This window comes from Rana temporaria, chromosome 5, assembly GCF_905171775.1.
Source record: "Rana temporaria chromosome 5, aRanTem1.1, whole genome shotgun sequence".
Lineage (NCBI taxonomy): Eukaryota > Metazoa > Chordata > Amphibia > Anura > Ranidae > Rana > Rana temporaria.
Window position 1 is genome coordinate 412,789,669 of NC_053493.1, and position 15,992 is coordinate 412,805,660.

A 15,992-nucleotide genomic window follows, 5' to 3' on the forward strand; every position below is an offset into this window, starting at 1 on the left:
TATAGACACACTTCTAACTGGATAATATTTGATTAAGGTGCCCACACATGCTATGATGCTAAAAAGACCTGGATGATTTCTTTGCAACATCTACTAAAATTGTAGTTAATAAAAGGTTTAATTTAAAAAAAAAAAAAAATCGTATTTTCCCCAGGGAATGGAGACGACTCCTCTAGCAGCAGACAATGATTTTTGCCCCTGCTGGAACAAAGTTGGGGAGACGGGGGCACCGAGCTGACAAGATGTCATACTAAATGTATGATGTTGCGGTCTGGCTGGTATTTGTTTACTACGTTGTGTATATTACGGATTGTACCTGTATCAAGGTAGTTAAGCAAGACCCCATTACCTATCTTAATGGGTTTGTAAAATAAAAACGTTTATTTTGTTCTGTTGCCTCACGTGTGGTACAAATCCTCTAAAATCCCCTCTTTATGGTTCCTATTCTATCCTTGGGTTGTGGCGTTGTACGCTCACTCCCCGACACACGGCACAGCATTTCTTCTCTTATTTACTATGCAACTCTGTATGCAAATTTGACTAAATTGGGTCCCATTGGCCGGATGCTATAGGCAACAGGTCCTCCTGAATAAGATACTGGGGTTGACTTACTGAAGAGCAAATGGGCTGTAAACTTTGTAAGGGAATTTTACTCCTTTGGTTTCCATTGACTGCTCCTCGTTGGTTCTCACACTACCTATCTCACCGCACCTTCAGTGTCACTTACAATTCTACTTCCCCCCACCCCTCTTTTCTCCACTGGGGTCCCCCCAAGGTTCTGTTCTTGGACCTCTCCTATTCTGGATCCACAACTCCTCCCTGGGTCAGTTCATGGCTTCTCCCATGGTTTCCAATACCTTTTCTATGCCGACGACACCCAAATCTCTCTACCCCCTCCGCTCATTCCATCAGTCTAACTTGTCACCAATTTACTGACCAACATATCAAGTCTGGATGTCACACCACTTTCTCAAACTCAATCTGCGCTCATAATATTTCCTCCCCCACGTGCCCCTTCCCCTTGGTACCTTGGCAAGGGTGGACAAGTTGATGGTACAAACATCAACTTGTCCCCCCTTGCCAAGGTCCTAGGTATAATCCTTGACTATAAACTCTCCTTTTGACCCCACATTCATTTACTGTCCAAAGATCGCCACCTCAACATCTCCACAATACGTCCCTTCCTAGCCAATGACACCACAAAGCTTCTAATCCACTCCCTCATTGACTTACCTTTACATAGGCTATTGGCCTTCAGTCCATCATGAATGCTGCTGCCAGACTCATCCACCTTACAAACCGTTCAGCATCTGCCTTCCTTCTCTCTCTTTGCCAATCCCTCCATTGGCTTCCACTCACAACTCGGCCCCCAGCTACATCACTAACCTAGTCCTGTTCCTCCCAAGACCCCCTGCTCTCTAGTTCCCTTGTCACCTCTTCCCATGCTTGCCTCCAGGACTTCTGCAGAGCCTCTCCCACCCTTTGGAATTCACTACCCCTATCTGCTTATTTCAAACCCTATCCACTTTTAGGCGATCCCTGAAAACCCTTCTCGTCAGATAAGCTTATCCTGCCTCCAACTAAAACTGTACTTTTATTTTCTCGATCAAGCCATCCCCCCACAGTCATTACCTTCCTTTTTTATCACATGACCCTCCCTTTCAGATTGTAAGCTCCAACGAGCAGAGCCTCCGATTCCTCCTATATTGTATTGCAACTGTACTGTCTGCCCTCACGTTTGCCCTGCGCAATCTGTTGGCACTATATAAATCCCAAATAATAATAATTTTCCATTAGCTTAATCAATGTGGTGAAAATTCACGTTGCAAAGAAAACCCAGTCACCTGCAAAAAAAAATAAAAAAGTTGTATATTTAATTGCACATGATGGAAGTCAAAAGAGGTTCACCTCATTCACTAAGCTAAGAGCCCTTTCACACCGGGAGCGATGGGGGCGTCGGCGGTAAAGCACCACTATTTTTAGCGGCGCTTTACAGTAATATTTGCAGCACTATTCGGCCGCTAGCGGGGTGCTTTTTAACCCCCTCTAGAGGACAAAAAAGGGTTAAAACCGCCTGCAAAGCGTCGCTGCAGCGGCGTTTAGCTGGCGGTCTCCATTCATTTCAATAGGCAAGAGCGGTGGAGGAGCGGTGTACACACCGCTCCAAAGACACTGCTTGCAGGAAAAAAAATTATGTCCTGCCAGCGCAGCGCTCCAGCGCGAAAGCCCTCAGAGTGAAAGAAGCCGCTCTTTCAGGGCGCTGTGCAGGCGCTATTTTTATCGTTGTAGCGCCTGCAAAGCGCCTCAGTGTGAAAGGGGTCTTAGGAAAAATCTCCTTGGTCACATTTGCCTTTAGTAAACCAACCCCATTGTCTCTCAAACTCACATTATGGATGTGAAGGGGCTTGCCAATTTTCTGTGTGCGATTTTGGGAGCTCTTTTCTGACCTATGGAACGCTCTGATGCTCTGCATTCAACTCTTAAAAATGTTGCCTGGTCTTCAGTTCAGTTCAAACCTCTGTACAGGCAAATCCCCGGGTTACAAACAAGATAGGGTCTTGTAGGTTTGTTTGTTTTTTATTTTTTTAGGTTGCTTTTATTGTATAGGTTTGTTCTTAAGTTGAATTTGTATGCAAGTCTGAACAGGTAAATTATTTAAGATAACATAGGGAAGGGTTAACCCTGTAGGGTTTGTTTTGCTGACTGTGCTCCTGTTCAGAAGATTTCACCTCACTTTATGTCCATGTGACTTTTTCCCCATGATAACTCTTACAGGAGTGAATTTCCCTCCCTAGGGGGAGATTTCCTCTCACTTCCTGTTGTCTCCCTGCGTTTGTAAGTATGAGTCGTATGCAAAGTTGGATGTTTGTAACTCGGGGACTGCCTGTATCAGTTTATCATAGTTTATCATATCAATATATAACATATCAATGCATGCATTAAAGCAGAATTAAAACGCACATTTAAAAAGGTAGGGATTTTAGGACAGAAGATACCATATTGGTCTCCTCTGTCATAAAATGCTTCTCCCACCTGTCAGCTGTAATTTGCCCTGAGCAGCTCAGCGTACCTTTATGGCACCGCTCAGTGAGGCAATGCCACTCCAATGCACACACGCGTGGGAGTGACATCCTTACTGCCTTGCAATTCAAGTGGGGAGAACAGGCAGGACCTGTAATGGCGAATGGAAGATGATGGCAGCACCCCTGGCCTGCAGGAGCATTGAAGGGCATCATATGACAAGTAAGGCTAATAAGTGGTGCATGCTAGCACATTATGGGATAGACCGCCTGGGGGCCCCATTTATTAATTATTTATATCCGCTTTAGGACAATATTATAAATTCAAAATGTTTCTTGCATAATAAAATTGGTTTTATAGCTGGACCGTGGTATCCTAGACCACTTTTTTATTTTATTTCTAAAGGGCCATCTCCCATTGCTTAAAAAAGTGTCAATCTGTGACATTTGTTTTAAATAAAACGTCTCACTTTGGGAATAAGAATAAGCTCAGGCGTGTCTTCGCAATCCGCACGTGCAGAGACCGCCAGGAAGTCTGCACTGCGCGGCGCTAAATCGCAAGCAGGAATACATTTTCCCGAACCGCGGCTGCAGGGATCGAGAAAGGTCTCACTGCCTGTGATTAGCACTCCGCAATGCCGGCTTCCTGGCTGGCTCTGCGCGTTCGGGTTGCGAACACACCTGAGCTCATCCTTATTTGGGAATAACTCATTTTATTCTCTGACATCATTGGCTCTGTGGGGAAAAATGGGCTGTTGCTGGGGAGGAACTTATACTCGAGGAGCACATTTGACATGGACTCAGCACTACATTTCCCTTGATTCATGGCATGGTGTGTGTGTATATGGGCTGAGCTCAGATCTGTTCCTTGTTTACATGACTAGCTGCCAATTAATCTCTATGGGTGGGTCACAACCAGGTACTGTGGAAGTCTTACCCACCCACACAGCTTATGTCACCCCTCTGCTGCTGCAGCAACAAGAAGAAAAACGCTACCCGGAGCCAAGCCGCCAAATCTTCCATAGGGAGAAACCAGCAGGGCCCAGTCACACAAACAAGTAGGGTCATGCTGTCGACCATGCTAGCTCAGCATAGGACAGATTGCTACTTGCACTGCTGGTGGTGGGGAGTTGGTGAGAGGAAAATAAGAGGGGAAACTAGCCCACACATCCTTGCAAAAGCGCAAGTTAATGACGACACTGCTGAATCAGAGATCCAAATACTGGCTGTGAAGTTTTTAATTTTGGATTAATACGATAACGTTTACAGATCTCCAATTCAGCAGTGTGCAGCCATCCACTTTCTCCTTCCCAAGTCTTCACGGTAATGAATGGGACTTGCACCTTCTGATGGGAGATAAAGGGCTAGTATCTGAGAACAGACCTGGAGAAGCACAGTGCTTTCTTCTAGGCCACACATCCTACAGTTCTTTGTTATACAGGACACCTCCAAATGACTAACAAAATAACATGCTCCCCCGTTTCACCGACATGGGACGAGAGCAGATGATACGTTATCACATCCCATCATCTCCATGCAGCAAGGAGGACCCTTCCTTACCCATTTGGTCCATTGTATTACACCAGACACTAAAACAACTTAACTAGAACAGGGGGGTATTAATGGTGCAGTCCTCGTGGGAAGATCTGCGTACTGACAACACACATGTAATGGATTTGATCGTCATGGAAAAATACACGTTACATGCCAAGAGGTGACCATATAAACAAGGTTCCATCTTCTATGCCCGCTCTGTGTTTATGCACTTCTCTCTGATAACGGGCAATGCAATAGGTAATGTGATGGTGGACAGGTATGGTATTTCTCCCCCCTCCCTCCGCAGACCCTGGAAAAAAAAGAACATTAAAGAGATAAACATCCCCCCCTCCACCCACAGAGGAATGCCGTGCCCCAGAAGAAGTGAATATTTCTATTGACCGATTGTAAAGGTGAGAGAGGATCTCCAAAGCTCATTGTCACTGCTGCCATCTGAAAGACAGTAAAGACAGAGTTCAGTCTGCTGCCGCCTTCTGTGTAATACGTTCTCTGCTCTAGATTCAAATAGACACAAGCAACAGAGAACCTGCCTACATATAGAGATAAGGGGGGGGGGGGGGGCTCACTTAGCTAGGGGCTTTATCAGCTATAGGACCCCTCAACCCGCAACTAGCACTACAAATCACCCCTGCGGTGGTGCACAGTCTAATGCTTTTCACAGATACAAAAGGATGATGACAGGACAGCCCCACATCTTGGATTACTATCAAGGCAGACTTAGCAGTTGAACGATACATAAAAAAAAAACAATAGAAAAACTCCCGCTTGCAGATTTTACATTTTTTTCTGGAAATTAAAATGCGGTATAAGTGTGTTAATGCAGATTTAACATTTTAAATACCCCAAATGATGCACATAAAAACATATTAAACAACTGTACAGAGTATAATAACCACAAAATAAGTCAGGCAATCATTTAATTTGTTTTTTTATACTACAATCCATGGCAGATCTACAATGGGTTTGATTTACTAAAACTGGAGTGTGTGCAAAATCTGGTGAAGCTGTGGAAGGTAGCCAATCAGCTTCTAACTTCAGCTTGTTCAATAAGGCTCCATTCATATCTATGCGACAACGGCGTATTTTGCCGCGAGTGTGAAACTTTTTTTTGACAAAGCATTCCCATTGCTGTCAATGGGCGAACGCCAATGTCGCCTGAAAAAAAGGGTCCGGGAATTTTTTTCAGGCGACAGGCGTTCGGCGTCTATGAGATGTGAACCATCTCCATAGACAGCAATGGGAATTCTCCCCTCTAGCGGCAGAAGTGTCCGGCGTTTTGTCGCATAGATGTGAATGGAGCCTTAAACTAACACTTTTTCCCTACCCCCCCCCCTTTTTTTTTCTCTTTTCTTTCCCCCCCTTTGCTATACAACTTACTATATATAGCAAAGTTATTAATCTGATTATTCAATGCTAACTATGGTATTTATTGCATCCATTATCGTTTGTTACAAAATGTGAATTTGTTATATTCATTTTTGTTCTTATTCAAAAATTAATAAAATATTTGGAAAAATAACATTTGCAAGCTGATTGGCTACCATGAACAGCTGCAGCAGATTTTGCACTCTCCAGTTTTAGTAAATCAAACCCAATGTCATGTTGCCCATTTGCTTGAAGTGACAAGGTATTTTTAAAGAAAAAAAAAAGAAAAAGGGGGCACACAACCTGCCGAAGAATCCTGCTGCCCCTCCTGTGCATACCCCCCCCTCTGGCCAGGGATAGCCGCTAGCAATAATCACACCTAATATCATAGTGATGGACATGAGGTAGCAGAAAGATCTGGCATCAGTATCAAATGGATTTGGCCATAAGAACAATGTTTTGTAAACCGCAAGGATAGACAGACAACCCAATACTGCACTCTCCCTGCCCCTACAATGCACACTACCTTACCCCTGGCCTGCCCTGCTGGGAGGATACTCAATGTTTCCTCAAACACCTTTACAGGCTACCGTCATTTGCTTTGCCACTACTGTCTATTAGATTTGAATCCAGATACTTCACCTGGCTAGTTGTATTGATCTGTTGGCTCCCATTTCTTTTAATTCTCCTGCACCCTCCCTTATTTACCGGACAAGAAATGCTTCCGCTCACATGTTCTCGGCCACTCATCTCAGCCCAAGTATGGTCATTGATAAGTTCACAATTTCTGCAGAGTGTTTTAAATCTTTCTGCACATTTCCTATCCTGGATGTAAAATGCATTGGTTGTGATGCAGTTCAGCTTCAGGCCCATCAAATAAAATACTGCCACGGTTAGGTGAGCTCCAAGGAGCAGGGCCCTCCGATCCATCTCGTATTGTACCTGTACTCTGTCTTTGCCTCTATTAAGTAAAGCAAAAGCTGTTGGTACTACACAACGTAGTCAATCGATTCTGCCCAGATCAGAGGTACGGGCAGACAGCTTACCGAGTGTCTGCAGGATCCACAAATTGCACTTTCGATCTGCTGATCCCGGGTGCAATGCTTTAATGTTTGCTTTAATGTTTGCAATTTGAAAAAATAATAAATGCACTTTTTTTACCTGCAAAAAAGATGTGCATTTAGTATTTATTATTTATTTACAGAAGGTGAACTTCTCCGTTAAAGCGGGGGTTCTGTGGCAGATCGTTTTTTTTTCCTAGCATTCTATGGGGATTAACATTACTACGGTACACTCACTTCTTTGGTCCCTGCAATTATCCGCTGTCCGTTTTTGTGTGAAAAAAGGAGTTATAAAATCCGTTCCTGTGAGATTCCATTTTGCTTGTGGGCATTGTGAAGCCCACAAGCAATCATTTCCTGAAAGCGGTGTCACTTAGTGCAGCGAAAATCGAGAGATTTCACATACGGGGTTCCACAATGTATCTTGGAACTGTGCTCCCAGAATACATTGCAGGGCCCGGGGAAAAGCTTGGAAACGCGTACTCCCGCGGGAGACGTATCCCGGAAGTCTAACTGCGATTAGAAAAAACACGGTATTTATACATTTTCTTTTAAAAAAATGATGTGGCATTCAGTGATGTAGATGATGCATTGATTAAGATAGAATATAGTTGCTATTTTCAGTGAACCTCCGCTTTAAAGTGGTTGTAAACTCACTTTCACAACTTGCACCTACAGGTAAGCCTAGATTAAGGCTTACCTGTAGGTGCAAGAAATATCTCCTTAAAACGGGGGTTCACCCTAAGAATTTTTTATTTTTTTCTAGCATGCCATCAAGCATACTAGTGCGAGCTACAGTATGCCTTTATTTTATTTTTTGGCCCCGTACTCACAGTTTAATGCCGTAGCGAAGTTTCAGACTCCCTTGGGGAGTAGGCGTTCCTATCAAGAGGGGAACATGATTGACGGCCAGCTATGGCGCGTCACGCTTCTCCGGAAATAGCCAAAATAGGACTTGGCTCTTCACGGCGTCTGTGCGCAGGCGCCGTATAGCGCCGTGAAGAGCCGAGACCTACTCCGGCTATTTTCGGGAATCGTGACGCGCCATAGCCGGCCGTCAATCATCTTCCCTCTCCATAGGAACACCCATTCCCCGCAGGGAGTCTGAAACTTCACTATGGGATTAAACTGAGTACGGCGCCAAAAAAATAAAAAAAATAAAGGCATACTGTAGCTCACGCTAGTATGCTGTATTTTATGGTAGAATGTTATTTAGGGTGAACCACCGCTTTAAAGGGTCACTAAAGGAAATTTTTTTTTTTGCTGAAATGACTGTTTACAGGGCATAGAGACATAATAGTTAACTGATTCCTTTTAAAAATGATTAAAAATAGATAAAAAAACAATCATATAATGTGCCTGCAGTGTAGTTTCGTTTTTGCTGTTGTTTCCTGGTTCTCTGATGTACAGAGAGCCACTAGAGGGCAGTCAGCCAATAGAGAGCAGTGATACTTTGTCTAAAACTCCTCAGCACCAATCCAGTTTCGTTTTACTCACACCTCCTTGATTAGTGACCACCGTGAGAAATCTCCCAGTACTGTGGTTATCAGGAAACAGGCAACCAGGAAGTGTCCAGAACAGAGAGGATTTACAGCAACATGAATGCAAAAACGAACAATGAGGACATGAAACCAGGACTGCAGCAAGGTAAAGGAAGCTATTTAGCTAAAAAAAAAAATTCCTTTAGTGACCCTTTAACCTACACGGTTAAGGAGATATATGCAGAAAACACTGCACCGATGTCCACGGCGCATTCCCGCCGTAGACAACTGCGCAGGAGCATCATTCTGAATGGAATCATTCTGGGATTATGCCGGTCACGCACGTCATCGCCGCTCTGGCCAAACACAGCGCCAGATCGGCGATACGAGGAAGAAGCTCTAAGGGGATATGGTGGCGGAGGGCAACGAGGAGTACTTTGGGGGCTTCGATTTCAGGTAAGTGCTATGCATACTAGCTCATTATGCCTTTCCCTTGTAGGTGTTTTTTTTTTTATGGATTATTTTAAGAGTGTTTACTTCCACTTTAAAAAGGTAAGACTTTTTTTTTGGGTGGAATAGGCAGTGGTTAAATCCTCCAAGTTCACTTTTGTAATCTGTGCCCCAATAATAAGGGTTTAAAAACCCAACTGATAATGACAACCCCTGAAAGGATTACATGCTAGTTAACTCTAGGGGGATTAAGAAAAAGGTGTGATGCCCCACCTTCTTGTTCCGACAGGCTTCAGAACCCTGTGTGACCTGCATATAGCTTCACCGGTCGTCCTGCTATGAATTCCCCCATGTCTAAATGATATAAATAGTACTATTTATAACATGCAGATATAGGCAATAGTAGATATTGCTAAACTAACGTAATTATAATATTAATATTCGCTGCAGTATCCCGATCTCTGATGAGCTTACTCCACTGCTGCACCAAGGCAGGCCACGCAATAAAGTCCAAGCTCACCCTAAAACAAAAAAAAAGTCTGTAAATCTACGACTAACCCGTCTAGCCCTATAAAGCAAAAAAAGAAAAAAAAACACGCTATACATGCCTTTTCTGAAGCCGCTCTGGTCCAGTCTCCAGCGGTGGAAGCTGTGTGCAGGACACAGCCGACAATGGCTGGGAAATTACATCACTCATAGAATTACTATGGGTCTTCCGTTGTCGGCTGCCTCTCCTGCACAGAGAAGCCGCCGAGTACAGCTCAGTGTGGGACCAGATCGGAGTGGCTTCAGAAAATGTATGTACTGTATAGCGATTTTTCTTTACAGGGCTAGATAGATTAGTCTTAGATTGTGTCTGAGTAGAATTAGAGGGATTTTAGTTGTAGGCTGAACTTCTACTGTAAACTATTTTTTTCCCACTTCAACCATGGGTTGAAGGTAAGGCCCCGTACACACGACCGAGTTTCTCGGCAGAATTCAGCCAGAAACTCGGTCGGAGCTGAATTCTGCCGAGAAACCCGGCCGTGTGTACACTTTCGGCCGAGGAAGCCGACGAGGATTTCGGCGAGGAAATAGAGAACATGTTCTCTATTTCCTCGTTGTTCAATGGCAAATTTCGGCTTGCCGAGATCCTCGGCGGCTTCACAAGGAACTCGACGGGCAAAACGATGTGTTTTGCCCGTCGAGTTCCTCGGACGTGTGTACGGGGCCTAAGAAAATTGCTTGATTCCCCCATCAACACTAACTACCTCCCACAGCGATACTGTGATAGCCACGGGCAAGAAAAAAAAAAACAGGCTGGTTGTGCTCAAGTCAATCGATGGATCAACTTCAGTACAGCCAGCCTGCCGATAGATGGCTCAAAATTTGCCCGGGTTGCTGTAGACTGCATCCAAAATGTGTAAGTCTGATACTACTAATAGCCAGAGGGATCCAAAATACACAAGTGGGATATTTTGTCATAAAGGGGTTGATTTAACAAAACCCACCTCTTCTGAGCTCAAGGGAGAAGTGGTCAAACAAGCACCCAGAGGCGATTCAGTTTGCATGTGTAGCGCTATATCAATTTTTCACTCACTCACTTACTAATACAGGAGTGCAAAATCTCTGCATAGAAACCAATCAGCTTCCACCTTTTATTTACCTTAATTGAACAAGCTGAAGTTAGAAGCTGATTGGCTACCATACACAGCGGCACCAGATTTTGCACACTCCAGTTTTAGTAAATCAACCCCAAAATCATCTTTCTGCTCTAAGGTTTGCCGATCTGAAGCCAAGACGTGGGGCTGTTCTGCTCCATTATCAGCTGTCTGACCTCAGACACAGCCCTTCATAAGGACAGCTCATGGGGGTCCATGGGAAGGGAAAACAATAGATTTACAGGGAATTTCGATAAAAAAAAAAGAAAAAAAAAAAAGGAGGCAGACACCCCATAGCTGACAGTGGCAGGGAACAGGAGGGACCTAACAGGATAGTTCTGGGGAGGGGGAAACATAAGTCTAAAAAAAACAATGACTTCTAAAATGGTAGAAAATTCCAATAAAAACAGGAATAATTCACATCACAACATTGAAATATATAAAAAGACAGTAGAGAAAAAAATGACAAGTTTAAAAACTTTCCCCAATCAAAGTTATACTGAAGACATGATCTTGGTTGGTCATGCGGCAGGATACATACCTGGAGGTTGGTGAGCTGCTGGTGCTGGTGAGCAATAGTTTGTTTTACTAGGACACTCTTGATGCTTTGTTCCATTGCATATTTCTTGGCCTATAACAAAGCAGTGACATGATATCAGAAAGGGAAGAAGATCCTATAACAAGCACAGTTTCCTCACCGTCTTTAACGAAAATAAAAAAAAAACTTGCAGAAGACAGATAAAAGGGCCTCCGCCAGCCCATCTATTTTCCACATCACACAGCATATGCTTCGGCCGAGGTTGGCACTCTGAAGGGACCCTCTGATCTACAGGGCCCCTACCTTACCTCGCTATGACTTGGGCCAGGAGGAGCAGCCACCTCCAAGGCCTGGTTACCTTTCCCACTCACGGTGTTCATCCAGCATTGGGGGACCCCTATAAAATAGAAGCGGGAGAAGCCCAGGAGGGTCTGCTTGTGTGGCAGCTTCAGTGACAAAGAACTGACCAGCTTCTTATATGGATGTCTTAACACATGTGAGAACATATACCCAGCTATCACAGGAAAAAACACAAAACCAGAGCCGTACACAGCACACCATGCACGATACACCCCTCCACACAATACACCCTTCCACACAATACACCCCTCCACACAATACACCCCTCCACACAATACACCCCTCCACACAATACACCCCTCCACACACAGCATCAAACTGAAGAAAAAATCATGAATTCATGTACAACTCGGGAGTCGAGTCAGTGGCCACTACTACATGTGCCTACCCTTTGCGTTTGCTTTGTTTGGCACAGAAGAGATTACGCATCCATACCTTACATACACACATTGTTCTCCCCAGAATTTTTTTTTCAGCTGGGTGGGATGAAGGTAGCTGGGCAGTCAATATGAAATGATAGGAAAAAAAAAAAAAAAAGTGGGGGAGGGGGTGGGACAACATGTTTTTCCCACCCCTTCAAATGCAGGTGTAAATGAGGCGCAAGTAGCTGCCAATGACAGGATTGCCCCAATTGTCCTATCCACTACAGCCCCTGTTCCTGCCTTAGCATCCTTGTCACACTGGGGCGGGGGTGCGGTCGACGGTAAAGCACCGCTATTTTTAGCGGCGATTTACCGTCAATGTTGCTGCGCTAGTCGACCGCTAGCGGGGTGCTTTTACCCCCGCTTGCACCCGAGAAAGGGTAAAAACCACCGCAAAGCACCTTTACAGAGACGCTTTGCTGGCGGTATAGCCGTGGTGCCCATTGATTTCAATGGGCAGGAGCAGTGGAGGAGCGGTATACACACCGCTCCAAATATTTTTTTACCGTCCTGCTAGTGCACCTATCCAGTGTGAAAGTCCTCGGGGCTTTCACACTGGAGAGACAGCAGCGGCTGTTTCAGGTGGCTTTGCAGGCGCTATTTTTAGTGTTACAGCGCCTGCAAAGTGAGCCAGTGTGAAAGGGGTCTTAGAACAAGCCTCAAAGCCAAGTGAGAGCAGTGCCCAATTACGACACAGGTTCGCACAGAATGGCTGCCAGAGTTCACAATTCTGGTACCAATACTAGGACAAGGTCCCCCGATAGCCAGACTAAAGATTAGGATACTATAAGGGGGGAGGTTGACGACCTTCAAAGCTGCGATAGATCGTGATTACCGAGGCCAGAATACTTGCACACAAGCATTAAAGCGGTAGTAAACATAGATTAATCGCTAATACATACAGGTAAGCTTGTACTTAAAGCTTACCTGTAGGTACAAAGAATATCTCCGAAACATGCGTTGTTTAGGAGATATTCCCATTTGTAGCAGCTGGTGACGTTACCGGCGCAATGAGCACTGCTATCTGAATGGATGTGCTGCGATTATGGTTCCCATGGGAGTGACATCATCGTGGCTCTGCCATTCAGACATCATCAGGAGCCTGTAAAGCTGAAAGGAAGTCTGGGTGAAGATGAAAGCCCCAGCAGCGGTGACAGAGTGCCGCTGAAGGGCTTTGTTTTAAGGCAAGTCTTTCATAATGTGCTAGTATGGGGTGCACTCCTACACCTGTGTGCTCACCCCACAGCCCCTCCTAATACTCACCTTAGCCACCTCTTTATCCAGCGGTGTTCACGAGAGCCTCGGCTGTCCCTGGACTCCCTCTCCTTACTGGCTCCCACTGCTGTCAATCACAGCCAGTGAGCTAATGAGAGAGCATGCCATGGCTCTTTGTGTCTTATGGATGCAGAGCAGGGCTTAGGAGAGAGCATGCACCAGTGACTTCATAGCAAGCAGCTTGCTATGGGGGCACTGGTTGAGGAAAAGCCAAGAGTTTTGGCGGGGAACTCAAGAAGAGGATCAGGCTGCTCTGTGCAAAACCATTGCACGCAGCAAGTATAACATGATTGGTTTTTTTTTTAAAGGCCAAACACCCTTAAAACCACAACCCCCCCCCCCCCATTCATGAAGTTACTACTGCTTTAATTTATGAATGAAGGCTGCAAGCGGTTTGCAAGCTTCATTCATATAGGAGCAGCCTTGCATACTGCACTGGGAGAGTAGCTCTATTGTAATCTGCTGATTGTTACACAGCCAGTCCTGTTCTAGAGACGCTGTCAAAAGGAGGCGCTCACATCCCTCTTGAACCCCTTCCTACAGAGACCACAGTGCCCAAGGCAGGAGCCTCTCCTTCCTCTGCACCTGCCCAGCTAAAAGGCTCTGGGGAGAACAATGCAATATAAACACACACACACACACACACACATACACACTATATATATTAGTTCTACACACCGCTAACAAATGTCCAATGTGTGTGGATAAAGAGCCAAGAACTATAGTGGGAGATCTCGAGTGAAGTGCCCAGGAGTTAAACAAAGAGGGAAGATGTGGCTCAGTCCACCAGACTCCCACCCACCTCTTGGTTGCATGATCCCTCAATCCCTAATTAATGCCCATTACTGTAAAATTTCTGACAGCACCAATGTGAAAATGAAGCTTCAATGCACATAGCTGTCTGGTGTGTTTATCATTCTTAGAAAGCCACGGATATCAAACTAGAGATTGAGAAATATTTCTATTTTCCAGACCTTTCAAACTACCACAGTCAGCTGAATTAAACAAGACCTCCACCTAAACAGTTACCTACACAGTTGAAATGCATATTTATTTGCAATTGTGTTCAGCCAACCAACAAACCTGCCATACTTTATAGCTGGAGGGTGCCACCAATATTTAAAGTGACTCTGTAAAAAAAAAAGCAAACACCTAAACTGTTAACAAATATAAAGTGCAATCACCAAGTGGGTGCATGCACATACCTTCAGCAGGATGGAAGCCCCTCCCCCCCGCTGCTACACCCAAATCTCAAGACCTTTTCTTCTTAAAAACATTGAAAACAACCAGGAAGTGAAGAAGCTTTGGAGGGATTGCACACTGCTGAAGGTAGCTAGGTGCCTGCAGGTAAGCTAAGCCAATGTCTGTCTCCTATCCCTCCCTGCTCCCTATCAAAGCTGTCCATACAGGGATCAAAATTCGGCCGGTTCAGCAGGGACATGCCGAATGTGTAGATGGGGGGAAACTCTACTGCGGAGCCATTTTGTTCTCCCTGACCACTCCCCACCAGCCCGCAGTGCCCAACCACTCCTCACTGCCATCCCCAACCCACAGCGCCTAACCCCAGCCCCTCCTCTCTGCCATTACCAGCCCGCAGCACCTAACCCCTCCTCACCGCTATCCCCAGCCCCTTCTCTCTGCCATTACCAGCCTGCAGCGCCTAACCCCTCCTCACCGCCATCCCCAGCCCCTCCTCTCTGCCATTACCAGCCTGCAGCGCCTAACCCCTCCTCACCGCCATCCCTAGCCCCTCCTCTCTGCCATTACCAGCCTGCAGTGTCTAACCACTCCTCACCACCATCACCAGCCAGGAAAGCCCAACCCCTCCTCACCGCCATTCCCAACCCGCAGTGCCTTACCCCTTCTCACCGCCATGCCCTTCTCTCCACCATTACCAGCCCGCAGTGCCTAACCCCTCCTCGCGCCCCCCCCCCCCATCACTAGCCCGCAGTGCCTAACCCCCTCCTCACCACCATTACCAGCACCGCAATCAAGAGCCCAGAGAGCCTAACCCCTCCTCACCGCCATCACCAACCCTTAGTGCCCAACCCCTTCTCACCGCCATCCCCTTCTCCCCACCATTACCAGCCCGCAGTGCCTAACCCCTCCTTGCCCCCCACCCATCACCAGTCCGCAGTGCCTAACCCCTCCTCACCCCCCCCCCATCACCAGCCCGCAGTGCCTAACCCCCCTCCTCACCACCATCACCAGCCCAGAGAGCCTAACCCCTCCTCACCGCCATCACCAGCCCGCAGTGCCTAACCCCTCCTCACCGCCATCACCAGCCCGCAGTGCCTAACCCCTCCTCACCGCCATCACCAGCCCGCAGTGCCTAACCCCTCCTCACCGCCATCACCAGCCCCTCCTCACCGCCATCACCAGCCGGCAGTGCCTAACTCCTCCTCACCACCATCACCAGCCGGCAGTGCCTAACTCCTCCTCACCGCCATCACCAGTGTCTAACCCCTCCTCACCGCCATCACCAGCTCCTCCTCACCACCATCACCAGCCGGCAGTGCCTAACTCCTCCTCACCACCATCACCAGCCGGCAGTGCCTAACTCCTCCTCACCGCCATCACCAGCCGGCAGTGCCCAACCCCTCCTCACCGCCATCACCAGCCCGCAGTGCCCAACTACTCCTCACCACCATCACCAGCCCAGAGAGCCTAATCACTCCTCACCTCCATCACCAGCCTGCAGTGCCTAACCACTCCTCACCTCCATCACCAGCCCGTAGTGACAAAACACCTCCTGCCATCGATAAAACCACCAACCAGCAGTGTCTAAAACATAACTGACAGGCCCAAGCACTGTGCACCGTG

The 15,992-nt window shown here is 46.4% G+C and overlaps 1 protein-coding gene across 6 annotated transcripts in view; it reads right to left on the bottom strand.

The window, feature by feature from the left end:
* PUF60 (poly(U) binding splicing factor 60) overlaps nt 1-15,992 on the bottom strand; it is a 69,511-nt gene that overhangs the window by 40,873 nt on the left and 12,646 nt on the right. For 4 of the 6 annotated variants that reach the window (XM_040355083.1, XM_040355081.1, XM_040355080.1 and 1 more), the window contains exons 3-4: nt 11,116-11,205; nt 4,959-5,009 (exon numbers count right to left, since the gene is read on the bottom strand). In XM_040355083.1, coding sequence (XP_040211017.1) covers nt 4,959-5,009; nt 11,116-11,205 — 141 coding nt within the window. The remainder of the gene's footprint in view (nt 1-4,958; nt 5,010-11,115; nt 11,206-15,992) is intronic. The other 2 variants (XM_040355084.1, XM_040355082.1) reach the window with 1 other exon arrangement.